A 23263-nucleotide genomic window follows, 5' to 3' on the forward strand; every position below is an offset into this window, starting at 1 on the left:
GGTTGGGGGGGGGTGGATATGGGGTTGCGGGGGGCGAGGGGGCTGCTACCTCCCTGAAATGAGTTGCAGGGTGGGATGTCTGCTCTGTTTCTTGCCAAAATTGTGACCTTTCTGTACGGTCTTGATTTTTCTCATTAAATATATAATTCTTCTTCCATCTGAACCCCTTCTCCTTGCCCATCATCTTTAATTTGATTGGTTCAAGGCGCAGGTTCCCAACCTTTTTTATGCCATGAACCCCCACCATTAACTGAGGGGTGTGTGGACCCCAGGTTGGGACCCCTTGGTTTAAGGCCTATTCGACAATCTCCAGTTATTCAGTTCATCAACGAACTGATTCCTAACCCAGTTTAAGTAGAGCCTGTCATCAGTATTTTCCTCTCTGCTGAAGCAAGTGTTTAATGAATTGAAATCCAGTCTTGCTGTACTATTCAATTCTGATTGTAACTTAGTTTTCATATTAATGTGTTTCTGAGCATTTAGGGGATGTGTTTTTTTAAACAGATGCCTCCGGAAGCAAGTTTGTCAGTAATTTGTTACGCCCACCTAAATGTAATGATGTTGAGACATCAAGCTGCATGTTTTTATTATATTCATTTTAATAGGAAGTAAATGTCACTCTCAAGGTCAGTATTCAACGGCTAGCTGTCATTGTTCTTGAAGATGATAGTGAGCAGCTGCTATGGTTTTTGAGGTGAAGGTGCATACTTCAGCTTTGAGATTGAGGTGAACTTATAGGTTGTGGATCTTTTTGTTGCTGATAGTAAATTTGAGAAACACGGTTGAAGAAGCCATCACAAAGTTCTGTAGTGCATTTTATGCATGTTTCACTGATGATAGGAGTAATGACTGAACTGTTGTGGGATGGGGTGATGATCAACCAGAGTGATCTTGGTTTCTATTCTTTAGTTTCCTCATCATCACCCTCTGGATACTATCAAGAATCAATTTTTGGTTGGCATTTATTTGAGTGTCCAAATAAGAGAGGATTTTTCATTTATGCTCCCAAATTAGCTTCTTAAATTGTTAAGTGGCTTTGGGGTATCAGGTGCAGGATACTTGACCTTTTGCCTGTGATTAATAGCTGTGAAATAATTCAATAAGAGGAATCCCCTTTTAAAACCTCTAGTGAATGGTATTGGTTACAAGTGGAGGTTTTACTGTACATTGTCTCTTACTGAGCTATGTAGATAGAGAATATAATGTACAGTATTTAATAAGTTCTTTCCATAATACTGCTTGAGTTAATGTTATGGGGGAAGTACAGTTGGCCCTCCTTATCCACGAGTTCTGCATGTGTGAATTCAACCAACCGTGAATCGAGAAAACCCGCAAGTGCTCTTCCAGCACTTGTTGTTCGAACATTTACAGACTTTTTTTCTTGTCATTATTCCCAAAACAATGCAGTATAACAACTATTTTACATAGCATTTACATTGTATTAGGTATTATAAGTAATCTAGAGATAATTTAAAGTATACGAGGGGATGTGCGTAGGTTATCGTGGATCGGGATCGAAAAAAATCCGGACGTTCTCTTACTAAGTAAGTCGGAACAGGTACATCCAGTATTATTTAGCGTCAGTTAGTCAAACGTTTGTCTTACTATATAGTATATATTTTACCTTTCTATGCGTATAAAACACTTGAGAAACATATGCTTCAGTGCCGGGCTCGGGAATGGAAATTCCCAAGTTCGATCCAGTGACAGATTGCTCCCGAGCATGTTCCGCATCCATGCCGGGTTGATGTAGAGAATCAAAAACCCAAAACCCAATAATTAAACCAATGTGTTGCTTAGTAATAATTGTAGCTTTCATTGGGGCAGGGCCTTTCTCACTTTATCCTTTAAAATTGTTCCAATTGTTGACTGACTGTAGCCTAGCGCTTTTCCAATGACAGATAGCGTTTCACCTCTTTCTGATTGCTTTATTATTTCCACTTCATTTTAAATCGTAATCGTGATTATTTTCGTGAACAGAAACACTGCGGATTCAGAGCTCTGCTGCCGGGTCCTAATGTCCACCACACTGAGACAGGTTAAGTAAGGTCCGGAGTTCCGCTGGGTCCTGAGGTCCACCATATTTAGACAGGTTGAACAAGGGACTTGAGCGTCTGGGTTTTTTGGTATCCGCGAGGGGTCCCAGAACCAATCCCTCGCGGATAGGGAGGGCCGACTGTACTGCAAGCCTTTCTGTCCATTATCTAATGACCCATGTTGCAATTGTGAGAGCAGAACCACACTTAGCTCTGCAGTCACCCTGCCCCCCTCTGTCATAAAATAATCGATCAGTACCTCTTGCTGTAAAGGATCACCCATGTAAGAGCACCTGGACCTGATGCTGCTTATATTCTGACTGTCCATAACCTATCAAGCTCTAATTTAACATTGTCCATTCTTTTGCATGCCTGATGTTTTTTGTAATGTTTATGAAGGACTGTTGAAATTGACGGAAATGAAATATAGAAGCTGATTGATTTTTCTGTTAAAGGTTGACTTCAATAAAAGGAAATTATTTAAGTTAACAGCAAGCAGTCTTAAGTTTTTTTCTTACACATCTTCTAACAAATAAGATAGTAAAATTTTGAAAAAGTGTAAGAAATATTACGCTTTTAGGAACTAACTGTTGGGAAATATTCTAATATTATGTAATGCTTGATTGTATCAATTGGGTTCATGATTAGTGTTCATTGTCCAAAAAAAAGGAGTAACTTTGGTTAAAGAAGCCTTTGTAGATCAGTAGGATAAAAAGCAGATTCCAAAGGATTTTAAAAGTTGAAAAGTAGCTTATGAGTGTTTGAAATCTTAATGAAGAGCTGTTTTCTGAAGATAAATTACTTATTTAATAGAAAAAGATATTCAAAATTCACAAAGGATTTCTGGAATGTTTCAGAATAATTGTTTCTCTCTGGTTTTCAATGTAAAGAATCTAGATAATGAAGGGCAAATACACAATATGGATCAAGGGGGCATGGGTCAGTATTCCAGGTAGCATATTTTAGCAGGGTCAAGCAATTAAGTGTTTAAGGCAGCGGTCCCCAGCCACCGGGCCGCAAAGCGTGTGCTACCAGGCCGCGAGGAAACGATATGATTTGGCGATATGAGTCAGCTGCACCTTTCCTCATTCCCTGTCACGCCCACTGTGGAGCTTGAACGCACGCGAGGTCATTACACATGTGAGGTCATTACCTGCGCGTCATGCTTGTCTGCGCGGGAAGGAGATCAACTCCTCGACTTGCAGATGATGGTGGGCTGAAAAGTATGTTTCACATAACATCTCTGCCGGCATTCTGGATCAAAGTCAAGGCTAAATATCCTGAGATAGCCACGAAAGCACTGAAAACGTTGCTTCCATTTCCAACATATCTCTGCAATGAATGCAACGAAAACTAAATTGCGGAATAGACTGGACATAAAGGAACCCTCTTCGAGTATTGCTGTCTCCCATCACCCTTCAACGGGACTGTCTTGTTGCAGGGAAACAAGCCCAGGGCTCCCACTGATTCAGCGATATTGGTGTGTTGCAATGATTTTATATGTTCATATGGGGAAAATATGTGGTGTGTTTAATATCCAAACGTTACTGAAAATGTTATGATGCTATTGACTTAAAAGTGACTTCTATAACCATATAACAATTACAGCACGGAAACAGGCCATCTCGGCCCTTCTAGTCCGTGCCGAACGCTACTCTCACCTAGTCCCATCAACCTGCACTCAGCCCATAACCCTCCATTCCTTTCCTGTCCATATACCTATCCAGTTTTTCTTTAAATGATAATATCGAACCTGCCTCTACCACTTCTACGGGAAGTTCGTTCAACACTTACTTCAAGCTCCCCTGTCCTCCCTGATAATTGACTTATCACTGTATTCATGCGAGGAAAATATGCGCTGCATGTTTAATATTAAATTCGTTAGATAAACCCGTTTAGAAACAGAATTGAGTGTATTAGCCATTTATCAGCTATATTCCGGTCATGATTAACTCGCCAAACACGATTTGTAGAAAAAATTGGCGCGAGCGCACTGGTGCCCACACAAGGCTTCATGGTCATTGTAGTCTTCTGCTGGGTAAGCTCAACGTATTTGACTGCTACTCTTGTCCGTTGCCAACCCTACCCCCACCCCACCCCCGGTCGGCCGGTCCACAAGAATATTGTCAATATTAAACTGATCCACAGTGCAAAAAAGGGTTGGGGACCCCTGGTTTAAGGCATTTCCTTTACTGTTTGGATTTTCTTGTCAGATGCGTATGAATGAAAACTTTGTTTAACTGTAATTGCCTTTGTAAAGCTGATAAAGGAATTGTTTTAAAACCTGAACTGATAATATTACAAAGAGAGGTGGACATTTTGATAATAGTAATATCTTAACTGGAACAACTAAAGAAAATTGTTTTCTGAGAGAGTTGCTTTTTACCACTTCGACCAATTTACCAAAATATCTTGACATTAATAGTTTGTATTGCAAATGTTTCTTCCAATTCCTAAAGTTTTTTTCCATTGAATTTAAAAACATTTAAGTTTTTACACAAATGGGTGCATTTTGCATCATATAAGTAATAAGTTCTTTAAAATTTCTGCATCACCTTGTCAAGATAAATTATGAGATTGATGTCCTTTTGGTGGGTTCAATGCTATCTTGTGGGAGTATGAACATGGGAGAAAGAGCATGAAAGTCCTTGCATCAGTACAAGGATAGAAAAGGTGCCCATGATTTAGTAATTTTCATTCATCTTGATTTCAGAGAAATTGTTTCTGCTGTATCCTCCTGATATTAAATACCCCGTTCAGGTCACTGCTTTAACCTAAATTTATGTAATGCTCTAAATAGCACCACATCCAAGTGAAATGTAGCTAAGATAAAAACAGTGCTCAAAAACTGAGAATACTTCTGCAGAAAGTCTGATCAAGGTTCTGTGCACTTGAAGCACTTTGAATTATATGTAATAAGCAACAAAATTCTCTTTTTCTAATTTAGCAGTAGAATTTAGTAATTTGTTTACACCTTCAGCTAATTTTATTGCTCCTCATACCATTTAGAAACAACTGTATTTTACCAAAATGCTGACATTGAATTCCTTTTTGTCATAATTTTGCACTCTTGATCTTTCTTCCTTTGCACCTCATTGTTTTTATCTGCATAATTCATTGTCTCTCCAAACTACTTGTAAACTTGGATTTCTTCATTAATCTTTCAGTATTATGGAAGAGCAACAGTTTTGGTACACATCTTTCATGAAAACTGTATCTAATTAATCATAAAATTAATTCTGCCTTTCTGCTACCATCCCTTAATGTTATTGCAGATTGGAATGCTTTTTATTTTTGTATGTTTTTTTTAAAGAAATTGCAGAATATAAGCTTTGGAAGTCTAGTCTTCAGCATGTTTATTATAGGCAAAATACTTAGGGCAAGAATATTATTGTGCTCTCACTTATCTTCAGAGGCCTATTTGATGTTCAGTATATGCTCACAAGTTGACATTTCAAGTTGGAGAACAAATACAAGGTAATTGTTAAGAGTTATGTTTTTAACTTAGAGTTCTTATGGCAGTAGCTTCTAGTCTGATTCATAAATTCTGTACAGAGTGACATAAATTAGAATGTTCAGTTTGCTGCAAGCTGTTGGATGAAATAGTATCAATGAAATCAGCATGGGAAGATTAAATTTTATTGGAAAGTAGCTTAATTCTTGAAGTTTTGTCTTTTTTGCAATTGCAGTGATTTTGGTTATAAAGGTCTGATAATATATTTATTTTCAGCTCTTAGTTTTGGTAGAGGCGAGTATGAAGGGTGTGCTTTAAGTATCACTTGCCTTTAACATGTATAAAGATATTTGACATACTTCAAGCCTGTGTCAATTCCACCAGCATATTCCCATCCGTCCCTTTCCTCCTCTTACTTTGCTGTTCTCCAGGCATTTGTTCTCTTTCACATGCATATTGACGAATCTTTTGTTTCTTGTGATTTAACAATATAGTGGGGGATAATCCACAATAACCAATTAAATTACCAGCACATCTTGTGGGCTTCAAGAGAAAACTCAAGCACCAGCCTGATAATCACAGTTACAGAATATGCAGACTCTACACAGACACTTGATTCCGTTAAGCACTAGCTGTTGTCATCTTTTTGGTGTTATATGAAACATCTCAGTCAGAAAAGTTTTAATTGACACTTTCTTATTTGATCTTCATATTTTCCCTCGTATTCCCCATCATAATCTTAATCACATTACTAAGAACTAAGTAGTTGTGTTGAATATGTTCTTCTCTGTGGGCTTGTTGGCTTGTTTTTCATTTACTCATCCTTCATAGAAGCTTGGCAAAATCAAGAAATCCTGCTTTCTGTAAAAACAGCATTTCTTGATTTCCATGGAAAGTGAGTAATTTTCTCATATAAAATTGGAAGTTTTCCATCTTTCTTTAAGCAGTTTACAGTTATGGATTAATTTTTGTGTATTTCCATATTTCATGATTATTATGGTTGGACTGTATGCCAGCAGTTTCTGAATTTCTTGGAAGTTTACTAAAAGACAATTGTAACAAAATTCTTATTTGTGTATTATTGACTGAGGAGATTCAGTGAGATGACTTTGCCAGACTCTATTTTTCAATGATAACCTGAAAGAATGCAAATAAATTATTGGCCTTGTAGTGAGTCTTAAGCAGTGGGATTAGATCTTGAGATTTAGATTCTTATTTTAAAGTTTGGGTTTGGAATCTATAATTGATTAACTTGATTAGGCTTATAATCTAGAACAAAATAAGATTTCTATACAGATCTAAAGTTATCCTACCTGACTTATCCAAAAAAAATCCTCAGCTCTTGTTCTCTCCCCCCCCCACCCTGTATCATATATATTACTATAAGTTGCACATTTAAACGGAGATGTAGCATAAAGATTTTTACTCATGTATATGACAGTCGTAAATAATACTCAATTCAATTCAACGCTTTTCTTCCCACTCCAAATAATCTGAAATGTATATTGCTAATTCTGGGAAGAGGTGGTCTGATTTGATCCATTCTTATTGGCAATTATGTGTTCCAATGGGGTGCTCTTTGTCTTTGCTTGCCCTGAGCTGAAGAGGAGAAGAAAACATCAAAAGTTGTATCAGGAAACCATCCAAGAGCAACTTAATACCTATTAAGTTAGTTCAAGTCTTGACTATGATCTACTGTTTTATGTACACCTTTGATTGATGTACCGCTAAGCTGTTTTGTTTGCTATTGTGGGAATTTACTTTTGGTAACCATGGTAAGTGCTTTCAGTTTTCTTCTGTATTTTACTTTTTTTTTTGATTAAACTGCTTTCTGAGATAATTTTTATAATATTTAGCAAGAGTGATAAATTAGTGAAAACATGTTCTAGTGCAAGATCAACTTCTATTCCCCTTTTGAGCATGGTGCATAAAGCTGGGGAATATGGAGCAGGGGTGGATATTTCCTCCTCAAAGGAATGTGTTTTGTGTACCACTTTTGTTGGATACTTAATAAGCATGAGAAATGTGTGGCTATTGGAGCTGTATGCACTGTTGCGTTTAATACAATTTAATGATTTGATCTGAACCTGTCTTTCTTGATTTGCAGGACCTCCTGCAACAACCAACTTGTTTCAACCTCCTCGCAGGCCAGGACTTGGTACAGTAGGGAAGCCAATTCGTCTGTTGGCCAATCATTTTCAAGTTCAAATCCCTAAAATTGATGTTTACCATTATGAAGTGGATATCAAACCAGAGAAACGTCCCCGCAGGGTCAACAGGTGAGAGGTGGACACTTTCTTGATAGCAGTAGATAGAGGTGCCCTTGACCCCAGTTAGATGGGTGTAATGAGAATATTCTAATCCATTATTAAAAGATCATTATGCAGAATCTGGGTGGGGGGAGCAGGGCATGGTATTTATTTTGCTATTTGTAACCTTGCAAGAAAAGATTCTTTGCTATACAACTTTTCCATTAAATTTCCCAGATTTTAACACACCATAAATGTATTTCAATAGAAAACTAACTTCTTAGTGAGCCTCTTCATTGAAACTAAAATGTTGAATTATCATTTCATTTTTCTGCCAGCACTATAGATTTTTTCATAAAATAATTTTTTTTAAACTTGATTATGGTTGTATTTTGACTTAGATTTGAATTAAATGGTGCATACAAGTTCTGTTTGTAAATCCTGACATCTTATTGCTAACCCAAATAGGATTATTTGGGATGAAGTATATTTAGAAATGGGGTTGTGTTCTTTTGCTTACACTTGCATTCCCTGGCATTTGTGGAGATAAATTTTAGATTATTCCATGATTTTGAGGACATATTATTGCCACCAGTTAATAATGAAAAAGATTCCTTAATCTATACAGTTTGACTTTTAAGCTTAAAGTTTTCTATGAAATTTATTTCTCTCCAGAGAAGTGGTCGATACAATGGTACGACACTTCAAGATGCAAATTTTTGGAGATCGACAGCCAGGTTATGATGGGAAAAGGAATATGTACACTGCAAATCCATTACCTATTGGGCGAGAGAGGGTGAGTTATTCTAGATTTCTGTTCAGTACCTGCCTTGTAACCTTTGAAGAGATGTTGAATAAAAAGTTCTGGGTTATCACTAACTTTAATCATGGCAATAGTCTGATGTGTGAAAAGAGGCAAAGACTTTGTTTTGTGTTGCATCTCATTCTTTTTAGCTCAGATAAAGTTAATCCAAATTATTATTAATTGGATAATTAACAACATTAAATTCTGAGCTGGGTTACCCTGATCCACACCAGTAGTATTTGACAGGATTGAGTCCTCTGATAGTATCATGCCTAATCTAGCCAGCATTGATGCTTTCTTTGAAGATCCCAAGACTGGTATTTAGTTCTCAAACATGAAAAGCTGCATTATCACCATAAATGCATATTTAAAAATTCATCTGAAAATAAGTCATTAGAAGATAGTGTGACTGCAAGTAAACAAAAGAACCATCTCTTACAAACCCATGGACTCTCACAGCTATCTGGACTATACCTTGTCCATCTTACTACTTGTGAAAATACCATCCCCTTATTTTAATTCCTCTGCCACTGCCGCATCTGCTCTCAGGAGCGTTAAATTTCAAAGGAGGTTTTGGTTGAATAAAGGTTTAGTTGGGCTGTTGAATCATTTTAATAAAAATATAATTTGTTGTCATGATTCATGTATGTTGAATTTAATCAGGTCCTTTAGATTTCCCATCTTGACTTCCATAAGCATATAACGTTTAAAAAGAAATGCTGTGCCTGTTTGGAATTTGAGTTACTAAGTTTAATTCTTTTTTGCTTCTTGGAGGCATAAGTTTCCAACTTTTTTTGACCAGTGTTTTTACTAATTTCCTACATGGGCAAGTGTGACCTGTAATAAATATTACAAATGAGGAACTACTGTCTACTTCTATTTTATTGTAGGTTGACTTGGAAGTGACCCTCCCAGGGGAAGGCAAAGATCAGACATTCAAGGTTTCCATACAATGGGTGTCAGTGGTCAGTCTGCAGTTACTCTTAGAAGCTTTGGCAGGGCGTCTAAATGAAGTTCCGGAGGATTGTGTCCAGGCACTTGATGTTGTCACAAGACATCTTCCCTCAATGAGGTAAGTACTGATGTGCGTTTACTGTTATACTTCCAGATTGATGCTGAGGTGCTTCATTTTCTGGCAGAAAATATGCTCTTGAGATTCATCATAACAGCTCATAAATATATTTTGAGTTATTGTTTGTATTCCTTTTTGAATTGGGGCATTAAACTAGCTGAGATGTGGGGGAAAGAAAGCTTTGCAAGAGAATCCAATGCAAAATGTAAGGCAGGCACTGAAGTGAAATAGATTAATAGTTCTGCTGTAAATCTTTCAACCAGAACTGGAATTGGGTGAATAGATTAATATAGTTTTTAAACCTACCATAATTGCTAACAACCTATTTATAAAGGGGATTGAAGAGTACTGTGTGAAATGCAGCAGTGATTTTGGCATTTTAAAAAAGTTGGGGCAAAAATTGAATGCACCTCAGTTAATAGGTCAAAAAACTTCCAGTCAAGTTGATGCTGAGCTGCCGTGTCCATCGATGTTATGGCTCAGACTTAATTACCTCTTTCTTAGGTTTGTAGGAATGGTTTGGGGGACAGTGTGGGGTGCTAGAGATCTGGTTAGGTTTTGGGGCAAGGATGAAAGAGAATGAAGAGTCAGGAGCAGGAGCCTGTGTTTGGAGTCCAGGTTGGAATGCTCCATGATCAATAGTAAGCAGTCTAGAGTTTGGGTCAGGTCGACAGACAACGTGGAGACCAACAATCCCCAGGTCTCCGAATCATGAGTCAAAGGTTTGTACAGGCAGGAGTCATGATCACCTGTGATCACCCAGGTCACTGGGATCAGAGGTCCGTGTAAGTCCGAAAGTAGAGAGGCCCAAGGTGCTCCACAGTCAAAGGTCCATGATCCCAGAGGTTGGGTCAGTCAGTGCCCAGAAGTCAAACTTGTGATTGTTGAGTCCTGGGGTCAAAACGTGAAGGTCAAACCTGAGATTGGTGAATCTTGGGGTCAGTATTCAGAGATCAGCAAAGTCCAGCAGGCAAAGCCGAATGTTGAAGTCTAGAGCTCAACAAGTGCGGTGGTAAAGAAAATCTCGAAAGGTCGAAGACCGAAAACTGCAAGTCCAGAAATAGAGGTCGAGTCCACACTAGAGACTGGAGGTTGGAGGCCTGATGTTTGTGAGTTTTGAGAATCAGGGGCCAGGGCATGAAGCCAACCTGTCTTCGGGTTGGAGGCCTGTGTGTGTGAGGGGATGAGAGGGTGGGAAAGGGACTTGCTTTGCTTTGCTTTTGTTGTTGTTGTTGTTGCTACTGCTTGTGTCATTCTGAATTGTGTGTTGTGTTGAACATGCTGTGTTGGCGCCAGAATGTGTGGCAACACTCGTGGGCTGACCCCAGCACATTATTGTGTGTGTTGGTTGTTACTACATTCCGGTGTATGTTTCAATGTACATGTGATCTATAAATCAGAGTCTGAATATATTAAAAAAATTATCAATAGTCAATGGAAAGGAATGCGATAAAGAATAAAACTCAGCAGGAAAATGTGGCTAAGACTTGAAAAGGTTGTGGATCCATTGCAGTATGTTGATTCGAGGGCCTTCTGAAAATTCAGAGCAAGTGACTGCTGTGAAGAACATTCTGCTCTTGGTCTGGACAGTTCTACCTTGTACATTTGTGGAGGTGAAGTGACAAGTCATGGAAAAGTAGGCATCACACTGCTAATAAAATAGAAATATTTGACATGTGATTTAAAAATCTGCACTTAGTACTGAATCTTTGAAGAAAATACCACATCATACCACAATGCTGTACTGTAAATTTGAGTTGCTGTGCAAAAATTTTGGTTCATAAATTCTGGTAAATAAAGATGAATAAATATTTGTTCCAGAAAATAAATTTGAATGTATTAGATGAAGAGATGTCTCAGACAGTGTGGTTAGGTGGAAGAGATGGTATGAAAAGATAAAATAAAATTGGACATGTTGCCAGATTAGTAATCCAGAAGCCTGGACAAAAATAATCCAATGGGGTTTAAACTGTACCAAGTTGCTTTAGGAATTTAAATTACACTTAGAAAAACAGTGAGTAAAAATTTGTTGGTAGCAATCCTGAAACTCCTGATTTTTTTTTTAAACAAACCAATCTGGTTCACCACTGCCCTTTTTAAGGAAATAGTTTCCTGTTCCTATATAAAATCTTTTACTCAGATCTACAGCTACATAGCTGGCTCAAGGGCCAACTAAAATCACCTGGAAGGTCACACTATTAAATCACCATAAAATCTGTAATAAAATTAAATATGCCAGCTGGCATCAACTTAGATGCTAGATTCAGACACATCAAAGGCATTTGGGACCCAGTCAATCCTGCAAAGTCACGCTTTCCAACTTCTGCAGATTTATGCCAAAGTCTGGTGAACTTTCGTGCAAATCAATTAACAGCTGAACAGTGTGCTGACAAAATGATACCTTTTGGTGAATATCCCATTCTCCTCAACACTTATCTCAGGGAATATCCAATCCCTTCCCATGTTCTAACATATTCTTCACTATACCATTATAATCAACCTGAAGCATAATTGTATGCATACTAAGCACTGGAAGCTGCCTATTATAGAAAGTGAATTGATCCCACAACCTTCAAATTAGATTAATTCCGTATAGCAGTGGTTTCCAAACTTTTCTGAGTTACCGCATCCCCACTGTTCCCCTCTCCCTTTCCGGCTGTTATATAAAAGCTACAAAGAATTTTGATTTACGATGCAGTGGAAGAAAATAGCAACTGCAAATTCAAAGCAGTGACAAATAATTGCAAAGATTATTCAAATCTACTTACAGCTACGAATAAAATTATTTAATTACAGTAAAAGCAATCTTCATCAATTTTAGATGGTAAATTGGTAGTTTAACTATTCATTGCTTTTTCACCTTTCAATGAGATGAATGGGCTTGGTGCACTGAAATCAGTTTCTCAACATCAGGCTGAATGTCCATAAGATCATAAGACATAGAAGCAAATTTAGGCTATCTGGCCCATCGAGTGTGCTCCGCCATTCAATCCTGGCTGATCCTTTTTTTTCTATCTCCTCCTCAACCCTGTTTCCCGGCCTTCTCCCCGTAGCCTTTGATGCCATGTCCAATCAAGAACCTATCAACCTCTGCCTTAAATACACACAGTGACCTGGCCTCCACAGCTGCATGTGGCAACAAATTCCACAAATTCACCACCCTTTGGCTAAAGAAATTTCTCCACATCTGTTTTGAGAGGGTTCTATCCAGAGGCTGTGCCCTCTTGTCCTAGACTCTCCCACCATGGGAAACATCCTTTCCACATCTACTCTGTCTAGGCCTTTCAACATTCAAAAGGCTTCAATGAGATTTCCCCTCATCCTTCTGAATTCCAGCGAGTATAGACCCAGAGCCATCAAATGTTCCTCATATGATAACCCTTTCATTCCTGGAATCATCCTTGTGAACCTCCTCTGGACCCTCTCCAATGCCAGCACATCTTTTGGAAGATGAGGGGCCCAAAACTGTTCACAATACTCAAGGTGAGTCTCACCAGTGCCTTATAAAGCCTAAACATCACATCCTTGCTCTTGTATTCTAGACCTCTTGAAATGAGTACTAACACGACATTTGCCTTCCTCCCCACTGACTCAGCCTGCAAGTTGAACTTCAGGGTGTTCTGTAGAAGAACTCCCAAGTCCCTCTGCATCTCAGATTCCAGTATTTTCTCCCCGTTTAGAAAATAGTCCACACATTTATTTCTACTACCAAAGTGTATGACCATGCATTTTCCAACATTGTATTTCATTTGCCACTTTCTTGCCCATTCTGCTAATCTGTCTAAGTTCTTCTGCATCCTACCTGTTTCCTCAGCACTACCTGCACCTCCACCAATCTTCGGATCATCTGCAAACTTGGCAACAAAGCCATCTATTCCATCATCAAAATCATTTATATACAGCATAAAAAGAAGTGGTCCCAACACCGACCCCTGCAAACACCACTAGTCACTGGCAGCCAACCAGAAAACGATCCTTTTATTCCCACTCGCTGCCTCCTACCAATCAGTCAATGCTCCAACCATGTTAATAACGTCTCTGTAATCCCATGGAATCTTAACTTGGTAAGCAACCTTGTGTGGCACATTGTCAAATGTCACTCTAAAGGAATCTCAAGTCCCCACGTTCAGTAATTTGCAGTCTGTTTTGTTGCTTTGAAAGAAGTTGGACAATAACACTGAGACCATGCTCCAGTGAATATGATGTTAGAAAAACAACAAAGAACATTTCCACCTTTTTCCACAATGCAGGATGGGGTTCAGTAATTTCTTTCTGCAGCTAAAAGTCTTGATATGATTTTTTTTTAACCTTGTCTTCAATTCAGTCATTTTGAAGTGAGGTTAGTTCTTCCTCTATCCTTCCTGTTAATTCCTTACAAGTATTCAGGAGTAGATTTATTACCCAATCTGGATTTTGGATTGAGGGGAGGTCCTGAAATCTGTCTGACATGTCTTTATGCAGCTCACTCAGATGGTTACAATATACTTGAAGATCATGATATGGTATTCTTTCTTTTTCTTCTAACTTTGAGAGGCTTGGAAATTGGAAAAGGTGGCAACAGCCAGTGTTGCATTTAAGTAAGGTTAACTTGGACAGAAATGTGGAGACAACTTATTTGACTTTCATAAGATTCACATCATTTCCTTGCAATTGAAAATTGATTTCATTAAACTTTGTGAATAGTTATGACAAATAAGTAAACTTCTTGAGTTGATTACTGGGTAAAGCATTTGAGTCTTCAAAAAATTTTATCACAGTTTCAAAAAGCATAAACACATCTCAGGCAGTTTATTTTTGAGAGCCATCTGATTTCTGTGTGCACCAGCAAATGTACAAACTGTTCATCATTCTCAGTACAAAGCTCTTGAAATAGGCGAATTCAGAGCATGGGACTTGAGTTTATTTACCACTGTGATAACAGTATATAACGATTTGTGCAGCTGATCACCTTAGTTTCTTGCGACATGTCTGTGAGTTACACAGTGAATGGTAAATATGTTAGCTACAGCTTTTTTCCAAGAAAAAAATAATCCCGTAGTGCCCACCTGTCATTGATGGTGCCCCAGCTGTTGCACAAGCAAGAATGTTGGTGAGCAGAATGTCTTTCCCTTTGGGGAAAATTGCTCAATAACTTAAAACAGATACAAAGGGGAGTCATTATTTCTAGTCCCCTGATAAGTAACAACTCTTGAACCATGCTTTTTTTCTTTTATGACGTAAACATAACCAAGGAGCAAATAATTGTTCCTTGGCAAAGTTGACTGATTCAACTGCAGAGCAAATTCTGTTGTCCAAAGTATATTGTGCAATGTGTCTTCCACATTTTCAGACATTTCATCTATCAGTCTTTGAACAGAGTTGCAGCTGAGAAGAATTACTTTGTGTGATCCAGTGACTTATGCAAAACCATACTCAGAACCTCCCACAGTGCTGGCAGAATCAGTTCTTCTCCAATTTTATGGGGCTTTCTAGATTAAGCAATGAGCAATGAAATGTTGCATGAAGCACACAAACTATCACTTTTGTGAAGTGCTTGTTTTAAAGTGTTTTCCATTTTTGATAGTTTTCACTAAGTGACTGAAAATAAGCCAAGGTCTTAGTTGCCTTATTAGAGTGCACTCTGTTCAAGTGTTCAAGAATGGGTGGTTTCATTGGCTCATTTGAAAAGCTTTTTCATACAACAGACTCGTTGGCTGCTGTTGGTTCCTTGTGCTGGTATAAATCCATATTTCAGAAACTCTTACACTATACAGGAGGAGAGAGAGCAGTGCGCCGCATGTGCGCAACCTTCCAGTGAAAAATGATATTGTATCCGTTAAATAGGGGCCGTGGACAATTCTGATTTGATGGAGAGGTACGTGAAAGCACAGAGGAACATCTGGAGAAATTTCTGAAACGCTCGTTCGCTGCTGTCGTTACTGCGTGGTCGGGAATCTATCGGAGGGTAGGCCTCAAAGTCTCCGGCTTTGCCTGCTGTTGGCGACTGAGATAGAGGTCGAATGGTTCGGACAGAGATGGCGCTCAGTACTCGGTGTCGGAGAGCTGATTCGGAGGCTTGAAGTTTTCGGATGACTCAGAGACGGATTGTGGTCGGGCATGGCAGGGAGTTTTTCTTCCTTCTCCCGTCTGCGTGAGATGTGGGACATTTGAGAGACTTTGAACTTTTACTGAGCTCATGGACTTCTTCATCAAGTTATGGTATTGTTGCGCTGTTGTAACTATATATTATAAGCAACTCTTATGTGGGTTGCTTAAATTTCCAGCATCTGCAGAATTCCTGTTGTTTGTGTTATAATTATGTGGTTTTGTCAGTTTTTTCAGTCTTGGTCTGTCCTGGGTTTTGTGATATGTGGAAATATTGCAACACATATCAAAGTTGCTGGTGAACGCAGCAGGCCAGGCAGCATCTCTAGGAAGAGGTACAGTCGACGTTTCGGGCCGAGACCCTTCGTCAGGACCTGTATCATTTCTTAATGCGTGCATTACTAAATGACAATAAAAGGGGGCTGCGTGTCTTCATAATCTAAATCTAACACTTATTTTTCATTTGGTCTACTTCAGCCATTTTTGTTGTGGATTACTGACCATAGTCAATCACCTATTGTTTAAGACCAAACTCAAGTGCTGCAATCAATAAAGTTATGACGCCATTATACAATGGCATACAAAAGTTTGGACACCCCTGGTCAAAATTTCTGTTACTGTGAATAGCTAAGCAAGTAAAAGATGACCTGATTCCCAAAAGGCATAAAGTTAAAGATGACACATTTCTTTAATATTTTAAACAAGATTACTTTTTTATTTCCATCTTTTACAGTTTCAAAATAACAAAAAAGGAAAAGGGCCCGAAGCAAAAGTTTGGGCACCCTGCATGGTCAGTACTTAGTAACACCTGCTCTGGCAAGTATCACAGCTTGTAAACGCTTTCTGTAGCCAGCTAAGAGTCTCATTCTTCCTTGCAAAAGGCTTCTAGTTCTGTGAGATTCTTGGGCCATCTTGCATGCCCTACTCTTTTGAGGCCTATTCACAGATTCTTGATGATGTTTTGGTCGGGGGACTGTGAGGGCCATGGCAAAACCTTCAGCTTGCACCTCTTGAGATAGTCCATTGTGGATTTTGAGGTGTGTTTAGGATCATTATCCTGTTGTAGAAGCCATCCTCTTTTCATCTTCAGCTTTTTTACAGATGGTGTGATGTTTCCTTCCAGAATTTGCTGGTATTTAATTGAATTCATTCTTCACTCCACCATTGAAATATTCCCCGTGCCACTGGCTGCAACACAAGCCCAAAGCATGTCGATCCACCCCCGTGCTTAATGGTTGGAGAGGTGTTCTTTTCATGAAATTCTGCACCCTTTTTTCTCCAAACATACCTTTGCTCATTGTGGCCGAAAAGTTCTATTTTAACTTTCATCAGTCCACAGGACTTGTTTCCAAAATGCAGCAGGCTTGTTTAGATGTTCCTTTGCAAACTTCTGACGCTGAATTTTGTGGTGAGGACGCAGGAAAGGTTTTCTTCTGATGACTCTTCCATGAAGGTCATATTTGTGCAGGTGTGGCTGCACAGTAAACAGTGCACCATCACTCCAGAGTCTGCTAAATCTTCCTGAAGGTCTTTTGCAGTCAAGCAGGAGTTTTGATTTACCTTTCTTGCAGTCCTATGAGCAGATCTCTCGGAAAGTTTTCTTGGTCTTCCAGACCTCACTTGACCTCCACTGTTCCTGTTAACTGCCATTTCTTAATTACATTATGAACTGAGGAAACAGCTACCTGAAAACGCTTTGCTATCTCCTTATAGCCTTCTCCTGCTTTGTGAGCATCATTTATTTTAATTTTCAGAGTGCTAGGCAGCTGTTTAAAGGAGCCCATGGCTGCTGATTGTTGGGATAAGGTTTGAGGAGTCAGGGTATTTTTAAAGCTTTGAAATTTGCATCACCTGGCCTTTCCTAAAGATGACTGTGAACAAGCCATTGCCCTAACAAGCTAATTAAGGTCTGAGACCTTGGTAAAGGTTATCTGAGAGCTCAAATCTCTTGGGGTGCCTGAACTTTTGCATGGTGCTCCTTTCCTTTATTTCACTCTAAAATTGTACTAAACTAAAATAATACACTACTCTTGCTTAAAATGTTGAAAAGAATGTTTTATCTTTAACTTTATGACTTTTAGAGATCAGTTCATCTGGGGAGAGGAGAAGATGGTGGCGCGACGCAGCACGTGCAGCCTCTCCGGTGAATGATATCGGTATTTGTTAAGTAGGGTACCGTGCACAATTCTGATTTGATGGAGACAGACATGAGAAGCACGGAGGAACATCTGGAGAAACTTCTGAAATGCCTGCTTCACTGCCGCTGCGACTGTACAATTGAGAATCTCCGGAGGGAAAGGCCCCGAATCCTTGGCTTTGCCTGTTGCCGGGGCCGGGGTCAAAGCGCTTGGCAAAGATGGTGCTTGGTGTCGGAGGGCTGGTCGGAGGCTCGAAGTTTTTGGACGGACTCAAGAGTTGGCTCTGGTCGGGTGCTTCCAGGGTGCTGCATTGGCAAGTTTGCGGCGCTGGAGGTTCATGTCAGGGAGAGTTTTCTTCCTTCTACCGTCTGCATGAGATGATGGGACTATCGAGACTTTGAGACTTTTTTTTACCGTGCCCATGCTCTGTTCTTTATTAAATTACAGTATTGCTTTGCACTGTTGTAACTATGTGTTATAATTATGTGTTTTTTGTCAGATTTTTAGTCTTGGTCTGTCTTGTGTTTCTGTGATATCATACTGGAGGAACATTGTATCATTTCTTAATGCATGCATTACTAAATGACAATAAAAGGGGACTGCATGTCCTCATAATCTAATCTAATCTTCTACTCACTTAACTATTCACAGTAACAGAAATTTTGACCAGGGGTGCCCCAACTTTTGCATGCCACCGTAGCTCAGGCAAAACCTGACTCTGCCTGAAGGTACATCAGTTGGGGCAGCAATATCTCAGTTGGGTCGTGGGCTAGAGAAATACAGTCAAGACAGTTTGAAAGGGCAGATACTAAATTTAACCCACTGAATGCCATACCCTAATTAACAGGAATTGCGTCACTGCGTGATCAGAGTTGAGGAACCATACTAGCTAACACTACTAAAGTAGAGTGCAGGCCAGGCCCCAAAATAACAGCCAAAATGTTGACTACTTTTTTTTTCTGCCCGTCTGGCTGAGTTTCTCCAGCATTGTTGCTCGGATTTCCAGCATCTGCAGATTTTCTCTTGTTTACAATTTCTTAAATCCAGGTTTCTCATGATATGCCAAATACAGAAGTGCCATTTGTTTTTCAACATCTTTAATGTGCTTTGAGCAAAGTCTAAGAGAATGTGGTGAGTTAGCAAGAGATGAGGATTATATGATCATTGTAATCAGTTTTGAAGCAGTGGGGATCAAATACTTACAATCTTAAATTAAGCCTGTAATCTCTCAGTTTGTTACCGATGTCCTCCTCATCACCCCCAAGGGGGCGATATTGGCCACTTCGGGAACCACTGCGCTAGGGTATTGCCAAATCCAATCATGCTTGAAGGTAAACTATTAGCATTTAATAGGAGATAGAGGTGCATTATCATCCTCATCCTGAATGATCGCAAAGGGCTAATTTGAAGCCATAATCAACCAGAATTGTTGATTGAATAATCCATCTACTGAGGTCCCTTCCTGTCCTATAAGTCATACTTAATTGCAACAATATTAAGAGATAACTGTGTGCTGGATCCATTAAAAGCAATAGGATTTTAGAGCACCTGGGTGTAACATTGCAGACTTGACTGCTAGAATTTATTATACCTTAAGCAAAATGTCTTCAGTTCAGCTACAACACTAACATACTGACATCTAATCAGTAAAGTGGTAAATTGTCCAGATTTGTCCTAGCAAAGGGATTACCTCAATTTTGGCCTGTTTTTGCTTATTCACTTTATTTTTAATTATAAAAGAAGAGTGGTATCTTAGAACGTACAGAACAATAGTACAGTACAGAAATAGGCCCTTCTGCACACAGTACATATTTATGTGCCTATCTATGAGCCTGTTAAGTACCTCTGTCATATTTACCTCCATCACCAGTCCTGGCAGCATCTTCCAGACACCCATCACTCTATTAAAAGAAAAACTTGCCTTGCACGTCTGCTGTGAAGTTTACCTCTCTCACCTCAAATGCATGCCCTCTAGTATTCAGCTGTGTACTCTATCCATTCTTCTCATAAATTTTAAGCTTCTTATAGCTCTCCCCTTAGAATTGCTGGAATACTTCCAACACATGGACCACAGTTTTTCAATAAGTCAGTTCACCACCACTATTTTTTCATTAAATGAAATCGAACCAGAATATGGGGAATTTCGTTCAAGTAAAGCTAATACTTTAGCTATCTTACTAGCTGCCATTTTGATTATAAGATGAAGCTTATCAGAATATGGAGATTGATCATGTTATGCCACTTCCCAGTTTATTGCAATTGTGCCCTCCAATCAAATTGCTGATTTACAGCTTTTTGAAATCCATGCAAAACGACCTTCTAAATTTATCTGCCTTCTCCATGTTTTCTTAATCATTCCTCGAACCTGCTTTCTACAGAACTAGCATCCAATTTTAACAACTATTTTAGAAACTAATTAGAAGACAAACTGCGCAGAAATTTGTATGGAAGTAAAATAACTGAGTAAAAGTTATCTTTGGTTTTGTTTCTGAATCCCTCTTAAAATTATTGGGATCTTGGATCCTGCACTGAGCTTCAACGGGCATGTGATCTGAGCAGTGGTTTCCTCAATGTAACACTGGATAACCTCTGCTAGGTTTTCCTTGTTCACTGCCCTCCCTGTGATGTATTGACTATTAAAGCTTACTGCTACCCCAAAGTTTTGTTCATTTGTGCTTAAGTCCATATTGAATTTCCCGATGTTAAAACTAGCTGAGTTATTTAGAAGTGAAATAAAGAAGCATTTCTCCTAATTTTTCTGGAATTTTGTCCTTGACTTACCTTCTGAACATTCTTTACATCATGTTACAGACCTGGGTCTATGCCTACTACACCTTGCAGTATCTGGTTGGTGCCTTTGTATAACCAGAACCTCATGTAGACATTGAAAACATGCACACGTGTTACTTAAGATTACCTGTACTGCATGTAATCAGTCTTTCCGAGGTGAGAACTTGAGATCCAGATTGACCATGATGTGTCTGAATGGTGTGTAGCTTCTCCTGCGCTTTACCTATTCATGTTTTTTTCCCACTGTGTGTGGAGTTGCTTCTTCAAATTCCTTGTTCTAGTTTTACCTTAACATATTTGCTATAGAGTTTATAATTCTAATAAAACTGTTTGTTTCTCCTCAGCAGTAGAGAAACAGCTTTGTGAAGAAGCTACAGTAAGCACTAGAAAAATGCTTTGTAAAATATTCTCTCTTCACTGTCTGAATCTCTAGTGTCTTAGCAGATGATATTAGAAGAGTTTTGTTGGATTACCTTTTTTTTTTCCTTTCCGTCCCCAATTCACCTTAGGTATACCCCAGTGGGTCGTTCCTTTTTCTCTCCTCCAGAGGGTTACTATCACCCACTGGGAGGAGGTCGAGAAGTTTGGTTTGGTTTCCATCAATCTGTTCGACCAGCCATGTGGAATATGATGTTAAACATTGATGGTGAGTTGCTAAACTGTGAACATACTTATTATGTGTATCTTACAGCATTCAGAATGTTTTTATCTGACTTGCTTTTGTGCTTTCATAAAACATTAATTTCAATCTCAAAACCATCCTACAGGGAGATTCAAAGCATCAAATTATTGCCTAATCAACTGCAGCATTAGTAGTTTATTTAAATGGATAAGATGTTATCCAGCTGGGTATAAAGATTAATGGTGCTTGTCAAAATGTTAAATTCAGCTAAGTATGACCATCATATTAAATGTGCAAAATTAAAAAGATGTTGGATCTCTTGCTGAGTAGTCCTAAAATTATTTGATTCAAGTTGTCATCATGTGTTGATTAAAATATAGTTTTATTGTTTTGTAAAAAGTATATTCAAAAGGAGTGTAGTGAAATATGATTACTGTTTTCCTATTAATTCATTTCAGAAGCACAAATGAAATCAATCCATATATTCTGATAAGCGAGTAGCAGTACAGGTTTCCCCCGCCATCCGAAGGTAGAGCGTTCCTATGAAACGGTTCGTAAGCCGAAATGTCGTAAAGCGAAGAAGCAATTACCATTTATTTATATGGGAAAATTTTGTGAGCATTTGTAGACCCAAAAATAACCTACCAAATTATGCCAAATAACACATAAAACCTAAAATAACAGTAACATATAGTAAAAGCAGGGATAATATGATAAATACACAGCCTATATAAAGTAGAAATACTTTTCCACAATCATTGCCGGCACTGTTCTCGGTAGCGAAAATGTCACGCAAGCGCTCTCGGCAGAAAATCTCACATAAGCGCTGTTGGCAAAAACACTCTCTCCAGTAACCTTTAAGCTATGAAGCTGCCAAATCATACCAAATAACACGTAAAAATACACAGCCTGCATAAAGTAGAAATAATGTATGTACAGTGTAGTATCACTTACGGGAGTCGGGAAGACAGCGCAGAGCACACTGATGTTGGTGTGTTAGACTGAGTCGTCGCAGGTTGGGGTAGTGCAGTGGCCCCCACCCTCCAGGCCACTGACTGATACATTGCCGTGAAGCATGCAGGGGTCCAGCGGTAGCCGGAAGGCACACAGCACATCTTTAAGAAAAAAGCCGAAATAAACATGCTAATTAATTAGGTGCCGCCCGATACGTAATTGTCGGCCCATATCATTGCCGGTTGCATCGCCTCTGATCTGGGCCGACATTTACATGTTGGGCAGCACTTAATTAATTAGGTTGTTCATTTCGGGTTTTTTCTTAAAAGATGTGCTGTGTGCCTCCTGGCTATCGCTGCATTCTCCGCGAATCGGTATCTGTCTGTGGCCTGGAGGTTGGGGTGGTGGGACACTGGGGTGTCATCTCGTCATCTGTTTCCATTAGAGAAGGCAGCTCTTCTTCTCCTATGACTGCCCGCCTCGATGTTGAAGGTCGAGGTTCGTCATCTGCCGTGGCTGATGTGGAAGGCTTGCTTGACTGCTGAGGCTCGCGCATTTTTCTATCCTACAGTTCTTTGTAAGCACTCAAACCATCCTGCAAATATCCCCTAAACCTACATACCCTTTCAAAATTGAAGTCGTACTTTATCATTGCAGCAAAAATCTCACGCAGTTGCTTCACATTCATTTGGCTACTGCATTTGGTTTTGATTGTTATCCTTTCCTCTTCCAATTGCATCAGCTCTTCATCTATCAGTTCTTGGCTTCCACAAGCCAAACTCATGTTGTCCTTACTTTGTCCACCACGATCAAGACGCTTAATTATGTCTAGTTTTATGCTAAGTGTAACACCCTTACGGGTTCTTTCAGGCTTTTCCAATACCTCAGAACTCATCTTGCTAACTGCTGCTCACAGGCATGTGTTAAAGCAATGCCGTTCCAAATCCGGGGGAGAGCGACTGATCAGGGCGCGCGCTGCCTTTTATTGCGCGCTGATTTTTTTCGTTACAGTGAAAACACCTTCTGAAAGCGAAAATAGGGTACTAGTGTAGGTCTTTC

At 39.2% G+C, this 23263-nt stretch overlaps 1 protein-coding gene across 2 annotated transcripts in view; it reads left to right on the forward strand.

Moving 5' to 3' along the window:
* LOC140190589 (protein argonaute-4) overlaps positions 1-23263 on the forward strand; it is an 81151-nt gene that overhangs the window by 13772 nt on the left and 44116 nt on the right. For both annotated transcript variants that reach the window (XM_072247279.1, XM_072247280.1), the window contains exons 2-5: positions 7598-7769; positions 8415-8535; positions 9435-9616; positions 21138-21274. In XM_072247279.1, coding sequence (XP_072103380.1) covers positions 7598-7769; positions 8415-8535; positions 9435-9616; positions 21138-21274 — 612 coding nt within the window. The remainder of the gene's footprint in view (positions 1-7597; positions 7770-8414; positions 8536-9434; positions 9617-21137; positions 21275-23263) is intronic.

The sequence above is a fragment of the Mobula birostris genome, chromosome 30, assembly GCF_030028105.1.
Source record: "Mobula birostris isolate sMobBir1 chromosome 30, sMobBir1.hap1, whole genome shotgun sequence".
NCBI lineage: Eukaryota > Metazoa > Chordata > Chondrichthyes > Myliobatiformes > Myliobatidae > Mobula > Mobula birostris.